Source organism: Zosterops lateralis (genome assembly GCF_965231275.1).
Source record: "Zosterops lateralis genome assembly, chromosome: 2".
NCBI classification, from domain to species: Eukaryota; Metazoa; Chordata; class Aves; order Passeriformes; family Zosteropidae; genus Zosterops; species Zosterops lateralis.
Window position 1 is genome coordinate 100,926,006 of NC_139763.1, and position 26,566 is coordinate 100,952,571.

The window sequence follows — 26,566 nt, forward strand, 5'->3', positions numbered from 1 at the left end:
TCGCCTGCATGAACTTTATTCCCACTGATGCCATCAGACACCCTCCAGATGGGATGCAGGGTGGCTGCTCCCCAAGTTCCCAGGAGGAGACAGAGGCACAGCGCTAATTGAGCCACTCCAGGTGGGGAACAAGGGAAAACTACAGAATGGATGGAAATGTGGGAAACCGAGCTGGGAAGCTCACACTGCAGCCTCTCCTCAGCACCTACAGTTATTCCCCAGCAGCTCCAGGGCCAGGTTCTGAGGCTGTGTGTGTCCATCTGACTGCTGTGATGTTCCCATCTAAGGGATGCCATTCCTGGGGCACACAGAAGAGCCAGGGAGCAGCTCATAATTACCCAGGCACTGACTGGTAGATCAGCAATAATGCATGGATGCAACGGTGGTACTGCAGCACAAGTCCCTGCACCCTTGTGTCCCTGCACCCGTGTCCCAGTCCTGTGTTCCTAGGTGCCCCTGTGTCCCTGCACTGCCTTGTCCCTGTGTCCCTCCAGCCCCATGTCCCTGCATCGCTGTCTCCCTGTACCTGTGTCTCAGCCCCTGCCCCCAGGCACCTCTGAGGACAGCTCCGTGCTGTCCTTGTGCCCAGCCATGGCTTTGTGTTCCGTGGGCAGCTGTGCTGGCTGTGAGCTGCTCCGTGGGTGGGTCTGGTGACAGGCTTGTGCCAGGTTCAGCACGGATCCTGCCAGCCCCTGGCTCCTTGGGGTGCTCCCACTGCTAGCCCCACAGGGAATCTGCCATTCCCACCGAACATCTGCTTTATTCATGGATACCCGGACCCGCATCCGTGCCAGCAGGACCTGTCCAGCCTGGGGTGACACTTGGTACCTGCAGCAGGGTGGACCCACAGCAGGGGATTCCACAATTTGATCTCAGGGATCTGGCGGCTCTGGTGGTGTCCTGGTCAGAGAGAGGGGCACTGCGAGACGCTGCCCTGGGGGGGCTGCACAGGAGGTGTTCATGGTCCTGTGCCACCCCCGGAGAGACACCCGTCGCGCTGTGTCACCCCCGGGGCAGGACCACCCTGTGGCAGGGTGCCCGGGACCAGCCGCCCCGCAGCTCCCGGTGCTTGTGGCCACTAGATGGCCCCGCGGCTCCACGGGCCACCCGGACCCTCCTCCGGGACCCCCAGCCCGGCATCCCGGGGGTCCCAGTGCGGGGAGCGGGATGGAGGGTGCAGCATCCAGAGTGTCTCTAAATCCCACCCTGCTTGGCCCCTGCCTCCAGGGAGCATTTCCTTGTCACGACCCCTCCTAAGGAGGGCTGAGAGACGATGCGAGAAGGTCGAGTCCTTTAGGAGCCACCAGCCAAACCTCAGAGATGTGTCCCTGTCCCTGAAGAGCGCCCTGGGGACAGGGACACAGAGGTGCAGGAACACGGCAGTGCCTGGGTAGGGGGTGGGACACAGGACTGCAGGGACACGGGGACATGGGAGGGGCAGGGATCCAGGGGTGCAGGGACACGGGAGTGCCTGGGGACAGGGGTGTCCCAGCATGAGGAGGAAGAGCAGGCCATCTTCCCCCAGAGCAGAACTTCCTCCTCTGCCCAGAGGAGGAGGAGAAGGAGGAAGAGGGGGAGGAATGTGGCCATCATGCCACGGCTGAGCCCGCCGACCCTCCATGCAGATTCCCCGGGGCGGCATCCCGAAATCCTGGTACTTGTCTCGGGGGTGGGGGGTCGGGGTGGAAAGGGGAGGAGGTGTCACTCCTCACTGAAGGCAATGAGGGGTTATACAGGAAGGTGGAGGCGAACTCCAAGATGGGAGCCCCTCCCTGTCCCGGGAGGGGGATGCTGGGCAGGACTCTATGGGGTGGGGGCAGGGAAGACTGTCTGCACTGAGCCCTGCACCAGGGTTACCCCAGGGCAAGGGATGGGATGAGATTTCGGCCCCTCCATCAGGGAGGATGAGGGGAAGACCGCCTCAGCCCAAACGTGAGGCGCAGCTTTCAAGGGGGCAGGGATCGCTTTACTGGGAGGCGAAACATGCCCCAAAGGGAGAAGAGGCAAGGGGGAAATTCCTGGCCCGATCCCCACGAGGGGAGGATTTAACAAGGAGGGGGATTGTTGCCTCCCCAGACACCAGACCCGTGAAGGCACAGCCGGTACCTGCCCCACAGGAACAGCAGAGCGGAGCCACCCAAACCGGGGAGCGATGGCCTGATCCTCCCGGGTTCCCACATTGGGACTCCCACCTCTGCCCCCCTCCCAACAGCGGGCAGTGACATCCCCACCCACTCCCCATATCGGGACCACCCTCGCCCCACACCGGGGACCTCCATTCCTGTTTGGAGAGCGATGCCCGACCCCCATGGCCCCCCCGCAGCCCCAAACCCCTCCTCGCTCCCGGGAGCCCCTTGCAGCAGGTGCGGGGCGTGCCGTGCTGGGCCGGGCCGGGCCGTGCCGGGGCGTGTCGCGGCGGGGGCGGGGGCGGGCCCGGTGCGGGGCTGCGCGGGGCCGGGATGCTGCCGGGATGGTGCCGAGATGGTGCCACGACTCCTCATCGCGTTCCTTCGCTTTTTCAGCCGCGGGTTCCTGCGGGCGGGGGACGCCGCTCCCGGCCCCGAGGCGCTACAGGTAGGGACGCCCCGAGGGCTCCTCCGCACCTCCCTCCCTCCCTCCCTCCCGCTGGGAACCCTGCTTTTCTCAACCCGGATTTCCATCCCTTCCCATTCGGGACCCCGATCCCAGCTGTCTCCCGTTCCACCTGGGACCCTTAACCCCCCCCCCCCCCCCCCTCCCATCCCGCCCGGGAACTCGGACACGCCTCCGCTCCTCCCCAGGACCCCGACCCACATCCCCTGACACCTGGGACACCCGATTCACCTGCCCTGCCACTGGGGACCCCCGCCCCAAGCCCCTCTTCTCCCACGCGGGACCCTCAGCCCTGCTCCCCTCCCAAGCCACGACAGGCGACCCCCCCCCCCCCCCCCCCTCCTCTCCCACCCGCAATCCCCATTCCCAGGGCCTCCCTTCCCACCCGCTCCGGGGGCGGTGGGGTCCCTGTGTGCCCTGGGGCGGGTTGGGGGCCGCTCGGCGCTGTGAGGGGCAGGGGGCGATGGGACCGGACCGGGGGGTTGCCGGACTCCTCATCCCTTCCCGCACCAGGGGCGGAGGGGGCTTTCCTGAGCACATTTTTGCACCTCCTTTTCGGTGTGGGGCTCTGCACCCCACGGGGACAGCCCGACAGGGAAACTGAGGCACGAATGGCGCTCCCGAGGCGGGAGGCGACGGTGCCGTTTTGTGCCCCCCCCCCCTCCCCACCCGAGGCTTGGGGACACGCTGGGCTTCACGTAGGAAGGAGGCAGCGGGATGGGGGGTGCGGATCCCGGCGGGATCCCGGGAGGAAATGGGCTGGACTGGGAGGGGGGCGGGGGGGGGGGCGGCCCGGTCCCGGGGGGACCCCCACGCCCTCCCGCAGCCACGCCAGGAGCCGGGCCGCGCCATGGGGACTCTGCAGGACACTGTGAGCCACCCTGGGGAAAGGGGAACCCGGGGGGTCCCAGGGGATCTGTGGCCTCGGGCTGGGGGTCCCTTCTGTCCTGGGGCGTTTGGGGGGGGGAAAAATTTGCTTGGGAATGTCTGGGGGTTCCGTTTGTCTGGGAGGGGTTGGAGTCCCCCCTTTTCTGTATCCCCTCGCCCCGCTGGCAGTGGGAGCCTCAAGAGCTCGGCTGCGTATTCCATCCTGCGGGCAAAGCTCGGGGTGGGTGTGCTGGGAAGGAGGGAGCCCCCTCAGCACCCCCCAGCAGGACCCAGCTCGGAGCCTCCCACCCTCCTTGCACCAGCTGCACGTTTTGGGGAGATGGAGGCTGCATCCCGGTATGTGGGTGGGAAAACACTTGGTCCTTCCTGCTCCTGCGCCTTCGAGCACACCCAAATTTGGGGAGGGGGTGACTTGAGGGGGGGTTCTTCCCCTCCTGCGACTGTCTGTTCGCCTGGATGGATCCCTGAGCTGTGTGCCAATGGTTTTGGGTGTCAGAGGCGTGGCCTTGCTCACCCTGGGGGTGCAGCTGCTTGGGGGGCTTGGGGGGCTTCAGGGCTGCGGGTTCAACACAGGAGCAAGAACCCGGAGATTCGAGCTGGGAAACGAAGGGAAGGAAACGCTCTCGGGAAATTGCCGAAAGCTGCTGACGGAGAGAAAGAAGCTGAGCAGGGCCACTGCCCCGGGCGGGGGGGAAATGAGCCCCCCTTCCCCTCCGGATGGGAAGGTGGTGGCTTGAGGACATCTGAAGTGTCACTCAGCACGGGGTTTGGATGTGACACTCCTCACCGCGCAGGGCAGTGATAGGGGGTCCCTGTGATCCCGCTCGGTCCCAGCCTCCCAGAGCCCAACTGGGCCTGACCGAGGAGGGCACTGACAGCTGGGCAGGCTCTGAACCCCAGACACAGCCCCACAAAGGGGATCTGGGGGTGGGGAGGGGGTAAGGGAGCCAAAACTCCCAGCCTTGGGGGGTACAAAACCCACCCAGACAGGGTGGTGGTGGTGGGCAGACTGGTTTTAACCCAGACTGCCAGTGCTGGGGTGGCAACGAGGAGGAGGAGTGGATCACATGGTGGGGCAGAGATGTAGCCCCAGCCTTCCCTGGCGTGGGAGACCACAGTGGCAATGGGATGTGACCCAGGATGTATGTGGTGGGGATGGATCCTGCCCCTTCTCCAGCACATCCCAGCCCAGGGTGGGTGAGGAGCAGCTCATCCCCCATAAAATACCACAGGATCCCTGGCCCTATTGCATCCAGATGCACTGACTGCATCTGGAACTCCCATCCCTGAGCCTGGGGGGGCATATGGGGGCTATACAGGGCTTGGGGTGTTATTATCCTTCAACACCCTGCAGTGGGGTGAGGCTGAGAATGTCTGTTCCTTCTCTCCCTCCCTGCCACCAGCTCCAATGCAATTACCTGCAGACTGGATCATGAATCAAACCCTAATTGATACATGTTCACAGCCTGGAGAAGCAGGAGGAGTTGCGGGGGGGCCCTGCTGTCCCCAGGGATTGGGAGGGGGCTGTGGGGGGGCACACTCAAGCACCTTTACTGACCTGCCAGGGATTGGGGGGCCTCAGCCAGCATTGTGGGGCTCCTCCTGCCTCAGTTTCCCCCTGTGTGGGACCAGCCACATTCAGTGGGCTGAGGACCTGTTGAGGGCAGTGAGGGGACATGCGTATGCAGGCGTTTGTCCTTGCGTTTCCTCTGGCAGACACAAACACATCAGCAGGGCAATAAAGGGGAGGAAAGGGCCGTGGCGGCTTCTTTCCATTACATGCGGCAGGGCTGGCTTCCTCCTGCACTCAGCACGGCTGGGGGGGGGAGAGCTGGATCCCCAAACTGGGATGGGTGGGTGCACCCCAGTGTCTCCCAGTGAGGTGGTCCCCATGGGCCAAAGGTGTGGGGGTCTCAAGGAGTGACTGCTTGCAGGTGTGGAATCAGCCTGTGCTGGCACTGCGGTGCCCTGGTGCTGATTTTTGAGGGGCAGTGGGGTTTGGGATATAGGTTCCAGTACTCTCATGCCCCATGACATCAGTCGGGAAGGGAGGTCTGAGGTGGGAATGCCCTGCTGCACTCCAGGCAGGGGAGTTGGGATGGGGGTGTTCCTGTTGCACCCCAAGCAGAAGGAACTGGAGGGGATTAGTCCTGCTGCACCCTGGGCAGTGAGAAGCTGGGATCAGGATGCTCCTGTTGCAGGGGGACGTGCTGGCATCTTCCCCCTGAATGTGATAAGCCCCGTGGGTGACCTTGGCTCTTTGGAGTCAAGCTGTGACATTTGGCAGGGAGATGATGGGCTGGGATCCCCTGAAAGCCTGGGTCTGGAGGGTCACCCTGTGGCAGCTGAGTCCATGGATCTGGGGACTGGGCTGGCACCTTTGCAGCTGAATCCCGTTGCATACCCACCCTGGCCACTCCATGGATGTGGGGGAGAGGATGGTGGGGACCTGCCCAAGGGAGCCATGGAGTGGAAAATGCCACAGAGCAGAGCTAGCTCCCGAGTCTCTCTCCTCTTGGTGCAGGAGAGATCGCTGCTCCTGGCCCAGCTCTGGCAGATGGAGGGTGTCTGGCACCTTTGGATGCCCTGGCCACAGCTTTGGAACCCCCCATGGACAAAAGGGGGCTGGAGGCCAGACCCCTGGCTGGGTGCTGAGGCATTAAACACCAGCACTGTGATCCTTTCTGCCATGTAATGGGCTTTGGGCTTCTCCTGGCCATGCCTCAATTTCCCCATCTGAGTAGTGAGACCCCCCTGCCCCCCAATTCCTAGACCCCTTCATGGCAATTAAGAGCTGCATCCCACCACCGAACCATCTTGTGCATGGAAAATGAGAGCAGTCCCTGTACAGACAGAGTGGAACCCCCTGGGGAGGGGCAGCTCTGCCAGCCCCCCACACCCTGCTCCGGAGCACTGCCCAAATCGAATTCCTCCCCAGCTGCAGATGGCCAGGAATTCAATTTTCCCAGATCCCATCAGAGGCTGATAAATGAGGTCCCTAATCACTGTGCAGATCCCATTAGCGCCAGCCATACCAGGAGGGGATGCACGGATGGATGTGGGAATGCTGCATCCCCCTTCCCATCCCACTGATTCCTATCCCCCCAAGTGACCTAGATGTCCCCTGAGCCTCTCTCTGGCTGCATCCCCAGAGCTTTGCCATGATGGTCCCAAGTAGAGCCAGGCACAGAGACCCCTGCATGGCTAATCCACTAGAAAACATCTAGGAAAGTCCTGTAAAACCAGGCAGGTGGCCAGTGTGGATGGGAAGGGGACTGTGTGCCAGGGAAATTTTTCCAGCAATGCCGTGTCCCAGGAATGCGCATCATGCCAGCTCCCTCCCAGCACTGCCACTGCCAGCACCCAAAGCTTGGTGCCAGCAGAATGTCTCTGTCCTTTGGGATGAAAGCACCTGCATGCCAGGGATTCTCCTAACCACGGAGCAGTTTCCCTGCAGCTGCTGTAGGAAGGTCCATATGCCCCTCTCTGACATGGGTTAGGGACAAGTGACAGGGGGCTGAATGGGGTCCCTTTCCCCCTCTCTGACACGGCTTAGAGACAAGTGACAGTGAGAGCCCCAGCCCTCACCACCTTCTTTCTTAGAACAGTGAACTAATTAGTGACAAACTAGTGACAGATCATTAGGCTAGTGGCCGAACTGGCTGTTCCAAGAAGGCCACGATGTTCTGGGGACGGAAATCCTTGAGGAGTGTGGCTGCTGTCCCGATTTGTCCTGCCCAACAAAGGGACATCAACAGGAAGCAACCTTGACTCTGGCCCTGTTCTCTTGGCCCCGGGAGGCCAGGCCAGGATGTGGGGGGACAGACTAGGAGCACCCCAAGGACTTGTGAGCTGCCAGAGGTTAGGAAATTTGCTCGGTTCAGCAAAACATCCAACTCAGAATGTGCGGGGTCCTCAGGGAGTGGCATCTGCCTGGTTCCAGGCTGTAGAAACTCCCTGTGCAAATGGTCTGTGCAAATGTCCTGGGCATTGTGAGCATGCCAGGCTCCACCAAGGCTGATGTATGGGGGAGGAGGGGGAGGAGGAGGATGGGGAATGCACTGAGCTCTGGGGAGACACTGGGCTCAGCATGGCTCATTCCACCTGGACCAAACTCTAGTGCCATCCTAAGCCGGTCTTGCATGGTCATGACCCTTTGCAGGTAGGGAAACTGAGGTAGGAAACCTCCACAGAAAGGGAAACTGAGGTAGGCACAGGCAGGCAGGGATACTTGTGTGCTTTTTTTGGGATGGCTGGTTCCACAGAATTGCATCCTCCAGCCCTTAGAAGCCTCAGCCTGGATCACTGGGTGCCAGGGTGGCTCCACGACAGGGTCCTGCACCTCAGCCCTTGCTTCCCATCCCTACATTGCACCAGGACCCCAGGCAAATGACCATGAGGAGACAAGAGATATCCCAGAAGTGTTTCCTTCCTGTTTGCCCTCATTATCCCCCTGGAAAAGATGAGGTAATTAAGGAGCTACCGTGTTACAGGTTGTTGCTGCCTGATTAGATTAAAGCAATGTAATTTGGGACTAAGAGTGGTGCTGGAAGGAAATGGATGGATGACTTCCCAGCTGGAGTTGGGCAGAGCTGCCAGCTCTACCTTCCATCCATCCCTCCATCCTCTGTTGCCCTGAACGTTGCTCCAGGGACATTGCTGGAGGGTTATCAGGGGTGCTACTTCGGGGGACTAGGGATACTTCCTCTGTTTTCTCACCCCTATGAAGAGGATATCCTGGGGAATTGTGGCTGTGGGGCAGAGGGAAGGAGCCTGGAGCAGTGTGGGGGGTGACAGGGTGTCAGCAGTGTCATTCAGCCCCTGGCAGAGCTGAAGGGGATCAGAGATGCTCCTGGGGGTTTTGGAACAGGGATGCTACTTCTATTTCCCCAGCTCGGTGGGGAGGATTCCCTGGGAAATTTTGCCTTTGGGCCTGGGGGAAGGAGCAGTGTGGGTGACAGGGTTTTAGCAGTGTCACTCTGCCCACAGTACAGCTGGTGACAGCAAAGCTGTAACCTGCTGCCTTCAGGAGTCTCTTCTCTGCTCCTTAGCTCAGTTTCCCCACTCATACCCCAGTGTCAGAAGCTGGTGATCTCCTGCCTGGTCCTGCCTGGTCCTGCTTGGCCCTGCCTGCTTGTTGTCAGCCTGGTGTTGCCAACACACGGCCAGAGCTTGGCTATATTTAACCACCATGGCTGCAGCACGAGGCTGAGCAGCCAGGGGAAAGCAGCCCCCCAGGACTGGAGTGGGGCTGGGGCAGCTCAGCATTGCTGGAGGTGGGAGAGGAGGATGAATCACGGCTCAGGGATATTTTGGGATATTTTTAATGCCGCCAGATTGCTCAGTAAATGCTTGGGCAGGGCGGTGCGGGCGCAGGCTGGGTGTTTGCTGGCAGCTGTGGCTCAGCCTGGGGGGCCTAGGGGGATCAGCTGCTCCCCGTGGTGCTGTCACCCCGCAGCCATGCACTGGAGAGGTGACAAGGGCAGGGACATCTGTCCCCATGCACTTGGAAACAACTCTGTGTGTGATGGGTGGGGGAAAAAGGGGGTCCTGGAGAAGCACCTTCCTCCTTGAAGGGGAGGCGGGAGGGGAGAAAGTTTCCCCATCACTTTCCCTGGAAAGTGGAAAGGGCTGGGAAAAGGCAGAGCTGGAGCATGGGAGAGAGGGTGTATGTCTCTGCCTGCAGGGTTGCAGTGGGTAGGGAACCCTTGGGACAGGGACAGGGACAGGTACCCAGGCAGGCTGTGGGTGGGACACAGGGAGCAGTGAGGGGCTATGCAAGTGGAGACAGGCTGCCTCCCAGGAATCCAAACGGGATGTTGCTTTTCACCTGTCAAATGTAACAATATCCAGAGGCTGGTGGCTAAAAATGCCTCCTATCTGAAGAGACTGCAGTGGGAGGGAGCCCTAAGCCCCCAGCTCTCAGCCTTGCAATGAGGTGACCACATGGTCACCCTCCACATTCAGGGCTCTGCTTGGTAGGGAATTCCCTGGGGAGAAGCTCCTCTGTCCTTGAAGTCTGCAGAACCCCTGTGAGAGACATTGGGGCTGGTGAGACCGGCTGCAGGGGGATCCTTTGGTCTGCCCCAGACCCCTTGCTGTGTTCTGTACTCCCAAGCATCCCAATCCCTTTGCAATCTGAGCCTGTGAAATCCATAGGAAAGCATCTGCATGGGATGTGGGTACTGGGATGTGCTGCCCACAGGCACCGAGAGCTGCACACTCAGCATCTTGGGTGCTCTAATTTGATTTGGGGCCTGCAATTGGGGATGAAGTTGTCCAGACAGAGCGATGTCCAGCTCCATCCCAAAGGTGATCGCTCAGGCAGGGGCTAATAGACTAATCCACTGCCAAAATTAATTGGGCTCATTTTCCTTGCGTTCACAGATGGATAAAGTCCCATTGGAGGGCAGGAGCTGAGTGAGCTGAGAGGGCTCACTGTGCCACGGATACCTCAAGCTCAAGCTCACCTCTGGCAGATCATTTACTTGGAATTTTTACAGCAAAGCTGGGCTGGAAGCTTGGCAGGGAGATGATTCATTTCCTCGAGGTTCCCTTGGGAGGGTTGTGGCAGGAGTCTGCTGCTGCCAGCATCCCCCTTTAGAATCAGCACCTATGGGTGCTCTGGCAGTGATAGCAGGATCCATCTGGGGCCTCCCCAGCCTAGCATCCCCTAGTGAGGCAGGGTGGGGGTCCTGCAGCCCTGCTCAGCACTCCTCTGGGAGCAGGATACTCCCAGGCACCCAGTATTGCTGCCTGGCTCTCTGTGCCTGTTTTTCCATGGCTAAAGAGGAATCCAGTGCGTGACAGGTCCTGGTTTTGAGCTCTGCCTCATGCAAAGTCTACTCACCAAGTGCTCAGGTGTGTTCCCCCTCAGAGAGAGACCCCAAGTTCCAGGTACCCTCAAAAGGGTTGAACATCCCAGTGGGTGCCTCACTGCACTGGATCCAGCCTCTGCCTGCTGCCAGGGGGCTCCTCCTCACCCTTGGGTGACCTCCATTCATCCCCCTGGAGTAAGGCCAGGAGAAGGGGTGCAAGCTCAGAGACCTGAGACCCTATGAGGTCAGTGTCTTCCTCCTCCAGGCCCCCACCTTCCACATGGCAGGTGTGAAATGAACCTCTGTGGAGAGGAAGCTGGCCAGGATGGGATTTCTCTATTTCATAAACATCCAGAGAAGCTGGGGTTGCCATGGGGGGCAAACCAAGCTTCCACAGCTGATGGGGCAAGGGTGGGGCAGGTGACAGACATGGCTGATCTTCTTGAAAAAAGTAATGTTTTCACTGCTGGTGAATTCCCTCTGCTGAAAAAAAGCTGCTTTTAAATCCCAGCAGGATCTGTGGAAGCCTGGGACGGGGGCTGGGGAGCCTGTGCTGGGGGTCCCCCCCACCCCCTGCTGCTTCTGCAAGCCATCCAAAGGGCAAAAGAGGGGAAAAAAATAGCAGGGGAGAAAAAAAAAGGCCATTTTCCATGAGAGAGAGCAGCATTTTCCATGAGGCTGGCCTGTGGCAGGATTTGGCTTTGCAGGAGTGGGGGGGTCCGTACTGGAGCAGAGACAAATCCTTACCCTAAGGAGATGAATGGTGTCATTAATCTTCCACCAGCTCCAATGGGAATATCAAGGCAGATATGGCTCTGATGTTGCACTGCACTATGGGATGCTGGCCAAGGAGAGCTGGCAAAATTCCTGCCAGCATTGAGGTCCCATGGGTCACCCTGTCAGCTCAGGAGTCTGGCAGGGTGAGATCAGTACCCTTGTCCTCTCAGGCCAGAGAAAAGGTGACAACAGCCCCCGGGTGGGTTAATTAACCCCCTGTACTCACTTGGGAAGTGTTACCATAGCTGTGCCCTCTCTGGAAGCTGGGATGCAGAGCAGGTGCTAGGAGCTCTCCTTGGGAAAGCTTTGGTCCCCTGCCCCACTGGGTGCAGGTACAGGGCTGTGTGAGTCTGGCTCAGTGGATCCCACTGACATTCCTGGTGACAGGCATGGGGTGGCTGATGGTTTCATCTCTCCACTGGTGCTGGGGATACATGTGCCAATGCAGCCTCATTCAAACATCCCAACATCTGTGGAGTATGATGAATCTGGTGGAGCCCCCACCCAAACTGGAGTAGTGCCTGGATGGTGTGGATTGCTGGGAGTAGGATACAGAGGAAAGGAAAGGGAAAGGCTCTTTATGGCAATAACTGGGATGTGGCTATGGTGGTGGCTCTGGCTGTGCTGGCTCTGGGCCCAGGCTGTGTCCTAGCAGAGCCCCCAGAGTAGGTCTGCAGCATCCTCAGGGCTGAGGGATGTGGGGTGACAGGGGGCAAGGGTATTGGGGTAAATCTCTGCTCTGAGGTGGAGGATGTGGACTGGGAGTGGGATGAGTGGGACAAATGGAATTAGTGGGATGAACAAGTGGGATATGCAGGATGAGTGGGACAAATGGAAGGAGTGGGATGAGCTATTGAATAGAATGAACCATTGAGTGGGATGAGTGGGCTGAGCTGGATGAATGCAACAAGCAAGGTGAGTGGGATGAGTAGGATGGGCAGGAGGAGTGGGACAAGGAGTTGAGTGGGATGAGCCATCAAACGGGATGAGCTGGATGAACTGGATTAATACAGTGAATAGGCTGAGTGAAGTGAGCAGGATGAGTGGGAGAAGCAGTTTAGCAGGATGAGTGGGATAAGTGGAATGAGTATGATGTCCTTCCCAGCCCACCCTCACTCTCCCTACCTTCTTGTTAGGCTGCAAACCCTCCTGCCAACCTCTGCTGCTGTCTCATTGTCTTAGAAATATCTTCTTTTAGCTCCTGCAGCTTTCCCCTCACTGTTTCATGGATGGGCCTATATTCCCAGCCCGAATAAAGCCACCACCCCTGTCCAGCTGCCACCTGTCCATCCCCACACCAAGAATGCCACCGGCATTTGATGGCCCAAGCAGACCCAAGGGACCCACTCAGGCTCTGCCCTATCTCCGCCTGGACAGAGGGATGGCAGGACAGCCACCTGCTGAGGCCTGGCTGTATTCTACAGTGCATGTGTCTCCAGTGTGAGTAAGTGACTGGAGATGCGGCCCTGTTGGAATAACATCCAGTGCCAATGTCTTCAGCTGGAAGCACCCTCACCACCAGCCACGCTCTCAGTGCCACTTGGATCTGGCCCCATGGCCGAGTATGCTCCCAGGGCGGGTGGATGGCATGGCCCCCTGAGGGGCTGCTGTCCTGGATGGGGTCATGGGGTGCATGAGAGTCCCCAGGTCTGGTTATCAGGAATGGAGCCACCTCGCAAAGCTGGGACCAGAGGAATCTCAACACCATTATCCAGTGTCTGATTTGGAGCATCTACTATTTCCATCATAAGATCATCCTTATCCCAGTCTCCCAGACAAGGGCTGGAGGCTGGAGCAGAGCTGGAAGGATCACACCACAGAGCCTGCTCTGCCCCCCAGGTTTTCCGTGTGTCTGTCCCAACACCTCTGTCCCTCCATGGGGTTGTAATCCCCAGATGAGCTTTGATTCATCACCTTGCCCCATTTCTCTTCCCACTGTTGCTTTGTGGCATGGCTAGCACTGAGGGCAGTGTGGCTCAGTGCCAAAGTGTCCTCGCCCTTTTTGGGGACCTCCCATCTCTCCACATGATGGACATTGACCAACACAGGAGCGTTTGGCTCCAAAAAAAGCATCAGGCAAACTGGAGACCACTGCCAGGGGTCTGGAGGCAGAAGGACCCATGCCATGGCAGGAGTGAGGGACGATGGGTGCTGCAGTGCCCTTCCCCATGGAATCAACCCCCGGTAACCCCCTGCTCTGCTCTTGTCTCTCTGCAGGATGCTCTGCTGAGCCTGGGTGCTGCGCTTGATGCCGCCACCCTGCGTGATGCCCTCCGCCATGCCCTTGTTACCCTGCTGCCTGCTGTGGTAGGTGGGGGGTGCCTCTGCATCTCCTGAGAGGCTGGAAAGAATGGGGAGCAGAGCATCCTCCTTGGATGGGTGGCATTTGTGGGGTTACTGAGACCACCCCCTGGACTGGGGGGAGCCCTGGAGGGAGTAGAGAGCAGACTCTCCACTGGTTGATGCTGGGGTTCAGCCTGGGGTGGGGTCTCTTTATCCCCAGCCCACTGCAGAATTCTCCCCCTATACGGGCCGCCTGTCACCACCAGGGTGCTGGTGGTGGCCCTGGTGCTCATGGTGGCCCCAGGATGCTGGTGGCCCTGATCCTGGTGACCCTGATGCTGGCGGTGGCTGGGCATTGTGCCAGTGCCATTCCATGGGGTCCCCCAGCCACGGCTGGGTGTGAATGGTGCACACGTGTACATGTGAAGGCACACACACACACACCTGTGCATGACTGCGTGTGCAGGGGTGTGTTTGTGAATGTGTGCACGTGCAGCTGTGGGTGTGCACGTGTTTGTGCACACGTGTGGCTGTGCACGGATGTCTGCACACAGGTGTGCACTTCCCCTCTCTCCCAGGAGCACGTCTATATCTACCTGCTAGATGGGGACACACGGCTGCTCTGTGATGACCCCCACCATGAGCTGCCGCCCAACGGGAAGCTCAGGTGAGCTCAGCCACCTCCCCAGCCCTGGGCATGGGCACACCTGTGTGGCCCAGCTGGTGTGCATGAACAGGCATGTGCATGGAAGGCAAGAAGGTTCCCATCCCTGTCCCCACCTCCATCCTCATTCCACCTCCATCCTTGTGCCCATCCCCTTTCCCTTCCCATCCTCTTCTTCATCCTGGATGTGCACACGTGCACAGGGGCTATGTGTACATACAGAGACACATATGTTGGCACAGGGGCTTTGTATGTGTGCAGGAAGACACATGTTTGTGTCCAGGGGCTGTGCATGTGTGCAGGGACACACGTATGGACGTGTGTTGCACAGTCCTTGAGCCTGTCCCTATCCTGTGGGTGTCTCTGTTGACGAGGTTGCTCTTCCTGGGGGTTTACCTTCCCAGGGGTACTCAGAGTATCCCTGTCCCCACAGGGATGCTGTGCAGAAGCAAAAGCGGCTGGAATGTGGGGGGCTGCTCCCTGCTGAGCTCCCTGGCCGGCACCTGGGACCCCTGGCAGCGCCCCTGGCCCCTGGCACACAAGGTGGGAGCTATGGCAAGGGTGGTCTTGGTGGACATATATGGGGGTATGGACACAGGGCTGGCTGGTAGGTAGGTAGATAGAGGGACAGGGAGGGGAATGGAAATGTGAGGAAATGGATGGATGGATGGATGGATGGATGGATGGATGGTCCATGGGTGGTCAGAGGCAGTGGCTGAGACAACAGTGTGTGGACAAGTGATGGATGCACAGTCAGGTGGGTAGAAACAGGATGGAGGCATGAGGGACAGGTGGGCACTGGGACTGAGGGCTGTTCTCAGGGACAAGTAAGCACGGAGGTGGGCAGATGGATAATGGATGGATTGGAAGATGGATAGATGGCTGGCTGGCTGCGTCATGACACATCAGGACGTAATGAGAACATGCTTGGGGGACAACCCCATATGCTGAGTTCCACAGCTCCAGGCTACCCCTGGGGCCCACCTGGGACCAACACTCTCTTGCTTGCAGTGCTCATCATCCCGCTGGTGGACAAGAACAGTGGGTCCGTGGTATGCGTCATCCTGGTGAGTGCAGGAACATGGGCAGGGCTCTGGGGACAGGGGCTGGACATGAGGGTCCTGACATCACTCCTGCTCCAGGTACACTGTGGCCAGTTGAGTGACTCAGACGAGCAGAACCTGCGTGCATTAGAGAAACATGTGAGTGACTCCTTCTGAACCGTGGGACCTGCCACCTGTGGACCTGCCACCCTTTCCCCCAGCCCTGCTGTTCCTTGTCCCTTCTACCCAACCTTGCAGGCCCTGGTGGCATTCCGGCGCCTGCAAGCCCTGCAGAAGTTGCAGCCCTGGCCCCAGGTCAGCCTCTCCACCAGCTCCTCCCAGACCTCTCTGGCCAAGCCCGAGAAGGCACCTGACAGCAGCTATAATGACCTGGACTGCAAGATCCTACAGCTCTGTGGTGAGTGGGGTGACAATGGGAAGGGTGAGGTGTGTGGACAGGGTGAAACCATGCTCAGCCCCTCATGGCACTGTGACCCTCATACAGGTGAGCTGTATGACCTGGATGCCACCTCACTGCAGCTCAAGGTCATCAACTACGTGAGTAGTTGCTCCACCAGCCCCCTGTCCCCATCTGCCCCCAGCCCCAGGACACACCAGGGAGCTCTGTTTCATTTCAAAACAAGAAAAGTCCCCAAAGCCAAGAAAAGCCTCAAGCATCAGCTGTGCAGTCATCAGTAGTGACCAGAGTGAGCAGCCTTATAACAACCATCAATAGTCTCCAGAGTTAACAGTGCCACCCTCACCCCAAAAACTCCTTAAGAGAATGTACAGGTTCCTCTCCTGCTCTCTATCGTTCTGTACCTCAATATGCCCCTCAGTAGTGTCCAGAGTGAACAGCCTTTCCCTTGCCATCAGTAGTCTCCAGAGTGAACCTGCTCAGTTACGGGGAGGATGTTCTGGGGAGGGGCACCTGGTTCTCTGTGGTATGTCTGGGTGCTCTGGGCACAGAGAGGCAGAGGAGGGGGTGGATCCTACATGGGGAGTGCTTGGGGCAGGCTGGGGTGCTGACCCTCCCCTTACTCCCCAGCTGAAGCAGGAGACCCAGTCTCTGTGCTGCTGCCTCCTGCTCGTCTCTGAGGACAACCACCAGCTCTTCTGCCAGGTAGGTGCCAATGGGCCAGTCCCCCACCCCTGACCCCACAGAGGATTACATGACCCCCTGACACTGTGTCATTCTCATGGGCACCCCCTTCTTCCTATCTCTTCCAGGTGGTGGGGGATCGTGTCTTGGATGAGGAAATCAGCTTTTCAGTGAGCAGGGGGAGATGGTGAGGGGTTGAGAGGTCAGGGGGGTGGGCAATGTGTGCCATGTGCTAACATGTCCCCTCACCCCCAGCTCACCTTTGGGCGCCTGGGGCAGGTTGTGGAAGATAAAAAGCCCATCACCTTGAAGGACATCAGTGAGGTGGGTGCCAGCTGTGTCCTTCCCACACCTGGGGACATGGGTGTCACCCCAGTGTCCCATGGGGCTTCCTGGAGGGGGCCAGGGACGCTGGTTCCAGCTCCATCTTGCCTCTCCCTGCAGGAGGAGCACAAGCAGCTGAGCAGCATGTTGGGCTGCGAGGTCACCTCCATGCTCTGTGTCCCTGTCATTAGCCGGGCCACCTCCCAGGTGGTGGCACTGGCCTGCGCCTTCAACAAACTGAATGGGGAGAGGTGAGCAGCATTTTGGCTGGGACTCCATGGGGCTGCACCCCCTCACTTTTGGGGTGCTGGAGCATTGTCGCCATGGAGAAGGGGGGGGACAAATGGGGACAGAGAACTGAGGTGTGCCCCCGCCAGCTACACAGACACGGATGAGCACAAGATCCAGCACTGCTTCTGCTACACCTCCACGGTGCTCACTAGCACCTTGGCCTTCCAGAAGGAGCAGAAGCTCAAGTGTGAGTGCCAGGTGAGCATGTGCAGGGCCATGCCACATGCGTGTATGTGCCCCATCTTGCACTTGTCACTGATAGTATCCTCTCTGTCCCCTCAGGCCCTGCTGCAGGTGGCCAAGAACCTCTTCACCCACTTGGGTAGGTGCATCGGAGAGCACCCATGGTGAGGGATGGAATGGGGAATGGATGACCATCCCCTAGTCGTGGAGGGTGGTGGCACTGGAGTCTCTGTCCCTAGCCAGGGAAAACCTTGTCCCCTTGGGGAATGGTTACAGAAGGGTGATATGAGCTTGCCAGAGAACCTGGCATGCACTGATGCTGCATGACTGCATGCATGCATGTAGCATGACCACAGAGCTCTTAGAAGCACATGTGCACATGTGCAGCTGCGTGTGTGCACTGCCACACACGTGTATGTGATGCTCACACTTGCACATCCCCACACAGCCCCCCTCCCTCTGTGCCCCCAGACTTCCTGCTGGGACCCTGAGCTAAACCCTGCTTTCATTGCATGATGGGGAATAAGGGGGCAGTGCTGCCTGGCTGGAGGTCCCTGACCCTTCCCTGCTACCCCTGCAGATGATGTCTCTGTCCTGCTGCAGGAGATCATTACGGAGGCCCGGAACCTCAGCAATGCTGAGATGTGAGTGGTGGTGGTGGGGCATGTGGGTGAGGGGACATGGAGGGGACACTAAGTTCCCCTGTGGGTGCGAATGTCAGTGGTGTGTCTTGCAGATGCTCTGTGTTCCTGCTGGACCGGATCAGTCATGAGCTGGTGGCCAAGGTGTTCGATGGTGGAGTGGTAGATGACGAGGTGAGCACAGGATGGAGTTGGGAGTCCTGGGGTTGTGTCACTCCCCCCAGGCATTGATGGTGATACTCCTCCCCTGCCCACAGAGCTACGAGATCCGCATCCCAGCAGACCAGGGCATCGCTGGGCACGTGGCCACCACTGGCAAGATCCTGAACATCAAGGATGCCTACTCACACCCGCTCTTCTACCGTGGGGTGGACGACAGCACCGGCTTCCGCACCCGCAACATCCTTTGCTTCCCCATCAAGAATGAGAGCCAGGGTGAGCGAGTGATGGGGGCACACCGGGAAAAAGGGAGCACAGGTCTGGCCCAGCAGGTGCCTTAGTCAGCAAGTGGTGGTTTGGTCAGCCACCATGTGGGTGTGACACTGTTCCTAGCATGCAGGCACAGGCACAGCATCATTCATAGCCTGGGGACATGAATCTTATTCAAGCACAGGGGCACAATCCTGGCTCAGCACTCTCCCCAGCATGTGAGCACCATTCTGTCCCCAGCCCATAGGCACTGTTCTGTCCCCAGCCCATGGGCACCATTCTGTTCCCAACTCATAGGCAGAGCACAGCCCCAGCACATGGGTATGACCCTGTCCCAATCCCATGGCCACAGTCCTGTTACCAGCATCAGGGCACCATTCTGTCCCATGAATGTGGGCATGGTCCTGTCCCAACTCTTGGGCTCGGTGCTGTGTTGTGGCACAAGGGCACAGTTCCTGGGTGTGATCCTGTCCCCCTGCAGACACTCAGCTCTGTCCCCCAGCCCATGGCCCCTGGGCACTGCACTGTCCCCAGAATGTGGGTGTCATGCTGTTGCCAAACCACAGGCACAGCACTGTCCCCGCTACTTGGGCACAACCCTGCCCTAAGCCCATGGACACAGTGCTGTTCCCAGCATACAGACATGACCCTATTCCCAGCACAAGGGCCTGATACCCCTGCTGTCCCTCCTCTGCTCCAGAGGTCATTGGAGTGGCAGAACTGGTGAACAAGATCAATGGCCCGTGGTTCAGCAAGTTCGACGAGGACCTGGCCACGGCCTTCTCCATCTACTGCGGCATCAGCATCGCCCATGTATGTGCTGGGGGGTCCTCCACTTTGGAGGGGGCCACACATGAGGTGGGCTCCCAACTCCGCCACAGCACTGAGGGATGGGGATGGGGGGATGTGTGTGTGTGATCCCCAGTCATTGGGGATAAGTGATGGTGGCCACAGGATGGGAAGGGAATTCATGGGTACAAAGATGTGCTGTGGTGCCAGGGTGGGCTTGGGGGTGCTGGAGGGTGTCTGCCCACCCCCAGCACTCCCATACTCTGATCCTGCCCCACAGTCCCTGCTGTACAAGAAGGTGAATGAGGCACAGTACCGAAGCCACTTGGCCAATGAGATGATGATGTACCACATGAAGGTGAGGTAGCATGAGGACAGGGACAGGGATGGGACCTCTGCTGCCAGCATGATTCCCCACACTTTACCCAAGGGTGGTCACACAGTTGGGTGGTGGTGATACCTTAGGCCTCTCTGCTCTCACTGTGGTTCATGTGGGTTTTGGGATACCTGGTGACCTGGTCACAGTGTGGGCCACTGGCTATGGCTCCTGCAGGTATCTGATGATGAGTACACCAAACTGCTGAGTGAGGGCATCCAGCCTGTGTCCACCATTGACCCCAACTTTGCCAGCTTCACCTACACACCACGCTCACTGCCTGAGGATGACACCTCCATGGTGAGGACCATGGGGACAACTCTCAACAGCCACCATGCCCTGCCTGGTCTCGGTCAGGTCATATATCCCAACCCTGAGGTGTTGGGGTGAAGGGACGTGGCTGCACCCCTGAGCATCTTCCTGCTGAGCAGGGCTGGGGTTGGCTTTCTGGGGACCTTGCTGGGCATTGTCATTCCCTGCCACACACCCTGCACACCCTGTCCCCTCTGCAGGCCATCCTGAGCATGCTGCAGGACATGAATTTCATCAACAACTACAAGATGGACCGTCAGACACTCACTAGGTGAGTCCCCATCCCTGTCCACTTTCCCTGTCTCCATCCTCATTTCCATCCCCATCCACATCACCATCCACATTCCCCATTCCCTTCCTCTTCCCCATCCCTGCTGTCTCCTTCCCCATCCCTGTCCACACCCACATCCCTGTCCCCATCCACATCCTCATTGTTGTCCACCTTCTCTGTCCCCTGGCAGTATCCTCATCCCTATCCTTATGCCTATCCCCATCCAGATAGCTGTCTACCTTCCTGTCCCCATCCCCCTCCCATTGCCCATCCCCAACCCTGCCCCATCCCATCCTCATCTTCATCCCCATCCTCATGCCCATGCCTGCCTGGTAGACATCTGGAGGTCCCTGTGGGGTGAGACCCGCCCTGCATGGCTTTGCCCTGTGTCCAGGTTCTGCCTGATGGTGAAGAAGGGGTACCGTGACCCTCCCTACCACAACTGGATGCACGCATTCTCCGTCTCCCACTTCTGCTACCTGCTCTACAAGAACCTGGAGCTTGTTAACTACCTGGAGTAAGGCCAGGTGCTATCCCTGTCCCTGTTCTCTATCCCCTGGCCTGGCTGGGGTGCTCCCTGCTCTCCTGCCTGCCTCAGTTTCCCTCCTCCCTCTCTCCAGAGACATCGAGATCTTTGCCCTCTTCATCTCCTGCATGTGCCATGACCTGGACCACAGAGGCACAAATAACTCCTTCCAGGTGGCCTCGGTGAGCTGAGCCCAGAGCTGGGATGGGCAAGGGGGAAGGGGGGATATAGGGACAGCTGTGGGGGTCTTCACCCCCATAGCTCCATCATTCCAGCTGCTCTACCTTGCAGAAATCAGTCCTGGCTGCGCTCTACAGTTCAGAGGGCTCTGTCATGGAGGTAAGATCCCCCAAATCTCTCATTGCCCATCTCTCCTGGGTTCTGGCTATGTGGTAGCATCCTTGCCTGCTCCCTGCCTGCTTTCATGGTCCTGGCTTCTCCCACAGAGACATCACTTTGCCCAAGCCATTGCTATCCTCAACAGCCAAGGCTGCAACATCTTTGACCACTTCTCCCGAAAGGTGAGCCGCCCACCTTAACACGTCTCTCAGGCCACCCCTGGCCTGTGCTGAGCTCCTGAGTTCCTCTCTAGACCTCCTGCTCCCCATCCCTGAATCTTAGGGGATGTGGGAGCTGGCAGGGGCACAGAGATGATCATGGCAGCTGCCTTGCCCACAGGACTACCAGCGCATGCTGGACTTGATGCGGGATATCATCTTGGCCACTGACCTGGCCCACCACCTCCGCATCTTCAAGGATCTCCAGAAAATGGCAGAAGGTAAAGCTCCTGGGATGGAGATTGGGACAGGGATTTGAAGGGTGCTAGGAACTCATCCCACCAAAGCTGGGAGGTGGCACAGGAGGTTCTTAGCTTGGGGGTGATAAAGGCTGGGATGTGACACAGTAGAAACAGCCACGCTTCTGGCTGTCCCTAAAGTCCTCATGTGTGGTGTGATGGGGGCTATGGAGCTCTCTCCTGAGTCCCCCATCCCAACCCGTGCTCCACGCTCTGCCCACAGTGGGATACGACCCCAAGAACAAGCAGCACCGCAGCCTGCTGCTCTGCCTGCTCATGACCTCCTGTGACCTCTCTGACCAGACCAAGGGCTGGAAGACCACCAGGAAGATTGCAGTGAGTGCCATGCCATGGAGCTAAACCCCCTGAATGCCACCTCACAACCCACGTAGGCCACCTGCACGTCCCCAGGCACACACCTTCCCCTCATGGAGCGGGTCTCTCCATGCAGGACCCTGGACTCTGCAGCAGTCCCTCCAAGCCAGGACCATGTCCCTACTTGATTCAGAGCTGTGGGGAAGGGTCTGGAGGGCAGGGGGGTTGGGAGATCATCCCAGGCTGCACCCCATGTGCTGACACCTGTCTCTTGTAGGAGCTGATCTACAAGGAGTTCTTCTCCCAGGGTGACCTGGTAGGTACCACCTGGCAGGGTTGGGCTAGGCCAATGCTCCTAGAAAGCACTGATGGGATGGGGGGGCGTGGGCAGTGAGCAGAGAGGTCTCGCCTGGGAATGGGGGGAAAGTGCCACTGGCACTGACTCCCCTCGCCATCCATGCAGGAGAAAGCCATGGGGAACAGCCCTCTGGAGATGATGGACCGGGAGAAAGCCTACATCCCCGAGCTGCAAATCAGCTTCATGGAGCACATTGCCATGCCCATCTACAAGTGAGCCCCAGCACTGGCGCTGGAATGGGGAGGACCCCCTGCCACCCCCACCTCCCTGAGTGTGGGATGGGGTGCTTTGTGGCAAGTCTTGCAGATGTTGGGGGGTGTTCCAAACAATAGGGATGGGGTTGCACTCAACTAAGGGGGTTGCATTGAAGTAAGGGGGGTGCAGCCCTGTGCTGATGGAGTGCATCCCCCACTCCCCAGATTGCTGCAGGATCTATTCCCCAAGGCAGCGGAGCTCTACGAGCGGGTGGCCAGCAACCGGGAGCAGTGGACCAAGGTCTCCCACAAATTCACCATCCGAGGGTTACCCAGTAACAACTCCCTGGACTTTCTGGATGAGGACTATGATCCACAGGCCCCTGACCCCCAGCTCAACGGCTGCCTGGAACCTGAGGCGGGGCAGGCCCCTGAGACTGGGGCCGAGTGAGGGAGGTGATGGGGGGGCCACAGCCATGGCTGGGCCAGGAGCATCCCCAAGCCTCATCCCCCAGCCTGTGGGGAGGAGGTTTGGGGGGTATTAGTTACTCTGGACTACTACGGCAAGGGCTGTGTGCTGCCAGCACCCACCACCGGTCCTTCCCCACCACTGGGTGGCTATCTCCTCCCTCCGGGGCAGGTGTTCAGGTGTCCTGTCCACCCAGTGGTGCCTGGGACACTGCCTTGGTGGCTGGGAGCACCAAGGGACACAGTGGGGCTGGGGGATGGATGTGCTTTAAGCTGCCTTAAGACTGCAGGTCCTGTCCCCATGGGGTGGCAATAAGAATGATGTCCTTGGGGGAAGCACCCATAGAGTGGTCGGTCACCATGACGTGGGTGTGTTGGGTTAGCAGGACAGAGGGAGGTGGTGTGGGGGCAGGAGGGTTGTGGCAGTGGGAGAGCTGTGGGGTGACTGTAGAGCATATGGGGGATGTTGCCATGGACCATGGATCAGGTCCACAGAAGAAGGCTGGCTCCAGCTGGAGGAAGAAAGAGACACCAGAGTGGGATGGCCATGGCCATGGGGATGTGCCTGCATCCCCTGCGGGGTTCCACACTAGAGAACCAGCTCTGGCCTCTTCTTAGCAGCTGCTGAGCACCCGTTGGCTAAAAGCCCCACCCCTCTAGGACCCCTGAACCCACTCACCCATGGAAGGGCTCATCTCTCACACAGCCCAGTCCCATGCAACCACACAACCACATCCCCTACCAAGGGCTATACACTTGCCAAGGCTGGGGGGTCCTGCTGCTGGTTTGCATGCACAGGGGAGGCTATGCTCCACAGGGGGTCCATCTGGTCCCATACATGTCCTTCCCGTGTCCCCACTACATAGGTGTTCCTCTGAGGTGTCCACCTGGGAGCCTCCTCACTACAAACAGCTTCTCTGGTGACCATGTTGTGAGCATCCCTAGCTCACATGGTTTCACAACTCCTGCCATGCCAACCTCTGTGCAGGGATCCTGCTGACATTTTGGGATCCCTCTGGTTTTGCAGACCACTAGACACAAACCTCAGTGGTTTCCTGTTGTCTCTCTGGTCTTGCAGACCACCATGCAGGGACCCTGCCATTTTCCTGTGGTCCCTCTGGTCCTACTTGGCACCATGCATGGAAGCTGTTGGTCAGCCATGGTTGATCTGGTCATGCATGGACCCTGGTGTTTTCCCATGACTCCCTTCTTGTCCTGACTGCCACGCATGCACCCCACCAACCTCCTGTGGTTTTTCTGGTCCTGCAGACCACCATGCATGGACCCAAATGCTCTCCTCTGGTTCCTCCCGTCCTACAGACCACTGTGCACAGACCCTGCTGACCTTCCTGACCTCCAGTCTCACAGTCCAATCCATCCAGACCCTCTCAGTCCCAGGGGCTCCACTAGCCTCCAGGGTCTGACCAGCTGTATGTGACCCAGGGCTCTGTCACCCCAGCCAAAGCCACTTGAAACACCCATGAGCAGGGGAACTGCAGTGAGCAGCTTGCCCTGCTGGGGCAGAGCTGAAGAGGGGGCTGGGGCTAAGGGCGGGGTGCTCATGATGCTCAGCCATGAGAGATTAGGGTGCACTGAGCCCCCAGGCTCCATCATCCAGCTTGTGGGAGCTGGATGAGTCCACCACCACACCAGGGAAAGGCGATGGGAGCAGCATGGTAAAATTCTGGCACTGCAGGCATTGGTGTTGGTTGTGTTGGGATCAATATTGGACATGTGGCCATTTGCCATCCCATCCCCACTCCTCTGCAGTATCCCAAGTGGTGCCACAGCAGGTCCCTCCTGGATTTGGGCTACACAGTGGCTGCTTCTCTCTTTGGCTTGTCTGTAAGCGATGACTTGCCTGTGTTCTCGAGATACGTGGAGTGTCTGTCTGCAGGAGCAATGGGAGACCCCAACACTGAGCTGCTCCACGTGGATGAAGTGACCTGAATTCCTTTTGCCTTACCTACTCGGAGATGCCTTTAGTGAGATGCTTTGCCCGAACCCTGGTGGGACACACCTGGTGGCTGAGTCTGTCTGCTGGCCCATAGCTTTGCCTCCAAGACCCCCTTAAGCTCTTCTCCCCCTCCCCACACTGCAATAGAGGGTGGGGATGGTCCCAGAAGGCAGCAAACCCCCAGGCTGCAAGAAGAAGACAGCAGTTCCATCCCCGTTGTGACACTGGTACAGCCCCAGTACCAACATGCCAGTAGGTACAACTGTTCAAAGACAGTCCCTGCATCCCAGTGCTGATCCAGGGGTGCCTGACAATGCATGGATCTCTCCATCCAATTGATGTGGGGGTGTCCTGCCTTGGGTTCTGCATCCCGGGTACCACGCCATGGTGGGGGCACACAAGGATGCCCGTTTCCCAGCTGTATCCCACTTTTCCAGCCCCTTCTGCTGGTGTGTGTAGGTAGTCAATGCTTTCCCAGCTCCTGCCCCTGTATATAGTCCTCTGGATACTGGGGAGTGCAATTCACACTCAGCCTGTCTCACCCACGAGTGTGCACAGGCGTGTGTGGGTGTGCAAACCTCCTCCAGCTTTTCTGTCCTTCTGTCTTGCGGCACTGGTTGTTCTGGACTCCAATGGAGCCTGAGGAGGAGATAACTTCTCTTTCTTCCTCTCCTCCTCCTTCTTTTCTTATTCTCCTGCTTATCTTCCTCCTCCTTCTTCCTCTCTTCCTCCTCTTCACCCTACTGTTTCTCCTCCTCCTCCTTCTTTATTATTATTTCTCTTTTTTTGGTGGGTTTTGGTTTTCCTAAATAAATTTCATATGTCAACCTCCCCGTGACAGGTTGGTGGGTGGCCTTGTTGGGGTCTGGGGAGCTCCAATTAAGACTTATGAACCCCAAAATCACCCCCAGGGGGAGAATCCAGCTTGGGCCATGTAGCTCTGACCCCCCAGGAAGCTCCAGCGCCTCCCTGGATGTTCCACCCTCGTGGAATGCTCCAATGCCCCAGGATTCACTGATTCCCTCTGAGTGCTTTAGCTGCTCAGGTCCCTTCCCAGTGCCGTTCCCTCCTGAAATGTTCCAGAACCCTAGGATGCTCCAATCCCCTGGGATGCTCTTTCCATCCCCATCTGCCAGGCTGGGGCCACCCCCATGCCTGGACAGGAGCCGTGTTGGGACCCATCCAGCCTGGCAGCAGGGGGAGCTGGGCCCGTGGCAGGATCCACCTTGGGTTGGGACTGCAGTGGGATCCTAGGCTGGGATGAAGGATAAGGACAGGACAGGACCCCTCTGTGCCTGGGCTGGGACTGGGGCAGAATCCAGCTGCTCCTCTGGCTCCTGCAGCCACCCTTGCACGGCCCCAGAGGGGATCCCTTAGTCTGCCCATCATCCGTGCACAGGGCTGTGGTTTTCATTCCCGCCATCCGACTAAGGAGCAATTTATTACCCAAGATCAATGCAGCACTTTCATCATAGCCCAGCCAGTGTGACAGCTTTATCCTGGGCATTTGATACCCAGAGGAAAAATCCCTGGAGGCTTTGGTGCTGGCATCCTCTGTCACTTCATGAGCTGCCAAAATTGGGGTGAAATACTGCCCAAACTACCAAATGCCCCCGTCCTGCTCCAAGCACCAGTTCAAATCCTAAGATTAAATCCCTTTAATCCTCCGACCATAAGTCCCAGAGCAGGGCTTATGGTACTCAGCCAAGAACTGCCCCACTTCGGCCTCTGCCACCGATGGCTCCGTGCCCTTGGTGACATCCTTTCCTGGATGCCTCAGGGTATCATGGCCTTCCCTCCAGACCCTGACCGCAGCCTCGCCTCGCCGTTGCTTTCCGTCCTTTTATCCCAGCTGATCCCTAAGGTGGGATGCAGGTTTCCCCAAGGATGGAGCAGACACCATTTGTCCATTCTCCCTCCGCCCCAGGGTGGCCTTGGGGGCGGGATATGAAGGGGATGCTCCAGCTGTGGGCTGACGTACCACTGGAATCACCTGAAGCCCGCTCCCCACGGGCTGCTCTGCGGCAGGAGGCGGGCGGGAGGGGGACACAGCCAATGGTGAGGGGAGGAGGGACGTGTTCCTCCAGGGAAGGCGGATTCCATTGGAGGAGGGGAGGGACGCCTCGGGGGCGGGGTGTGCACAAGTGTGTGTGTGTTGTGTGCACACAT

At 58.7% G+C, this 26,566-nt stretch overlaps 1 protein-coding gene across 3 annotated transcripts; it reads left to right on the plus strand.

Moving 5' to 3' along the window:
- Positions 1-1,606: 1,606 nt before the first annotated feature.
- PDE2A (phosphodiesterase 2A) lies at positions 1,607-25,219 on the plus strand. Of its 3 annotated transcripts, XM_083855741.1 has the most exons (31): positions 1,607-1,654; positions 2,523-2,574; positions 13,293-13,382; positions 13,937-14,025; positions 14,456-14,565; positions 15,034-15,089; positions 15,165-15,224; positions 15,324-15,483; positions 15,571-15,623; positions 16,114-16,188; positions 16,296-16,337; positions 16,423-16,491; positions 16,612-16,742; positions 16,869-16,980; positions 17,065-17,104; positions 17,546-17,609; positions 17,702-17,780; positions 17,864-18,041; positions 18,736-18,848; positions 19,105-19,182; positions 19,378-19,500; positions 19,713-19,783; positions 20,178-20,300; positions 20,404-20,491; positions 20,601-20,648; positions 20,756-20,830; positions 20,988-21,087; positions 21,329-21,441; positions 21,698-21,736; positions 21,884-21,990; positions 22,198-25,219. In XM_083855741.1, the coding sequence occupies exons 1-31, from the start codon at positions 1,620-1,622 to the stop codon at positions 22,421-22,423; spliced, it is 2,799 nt and encodes a 932-aa protein (XP_083711867.1). In that variant the 5' UTR covers positions 1,607-1,619; the 3' UTR covers positions 22,424-25,219. The 3 variants fall into 3 exon arrangements, with proteins under 3 accessions (XP_083711867.1, XP_083711866.1, XP_083711868.1); XM_083855740.1 differs by lacking the exon at positions 1,607-1,654 and having other exon boundaries at positions 2,464-2,574; XM_083855742.1 differs by lacking the exons at positions 1,607-1,654; positions 2,523-2,574 and adding an exon at positions 3,420-3,463.
- The last annotated feature ends 1,347 nt before the right edge of the window (positions 25,220-26,566 follow it).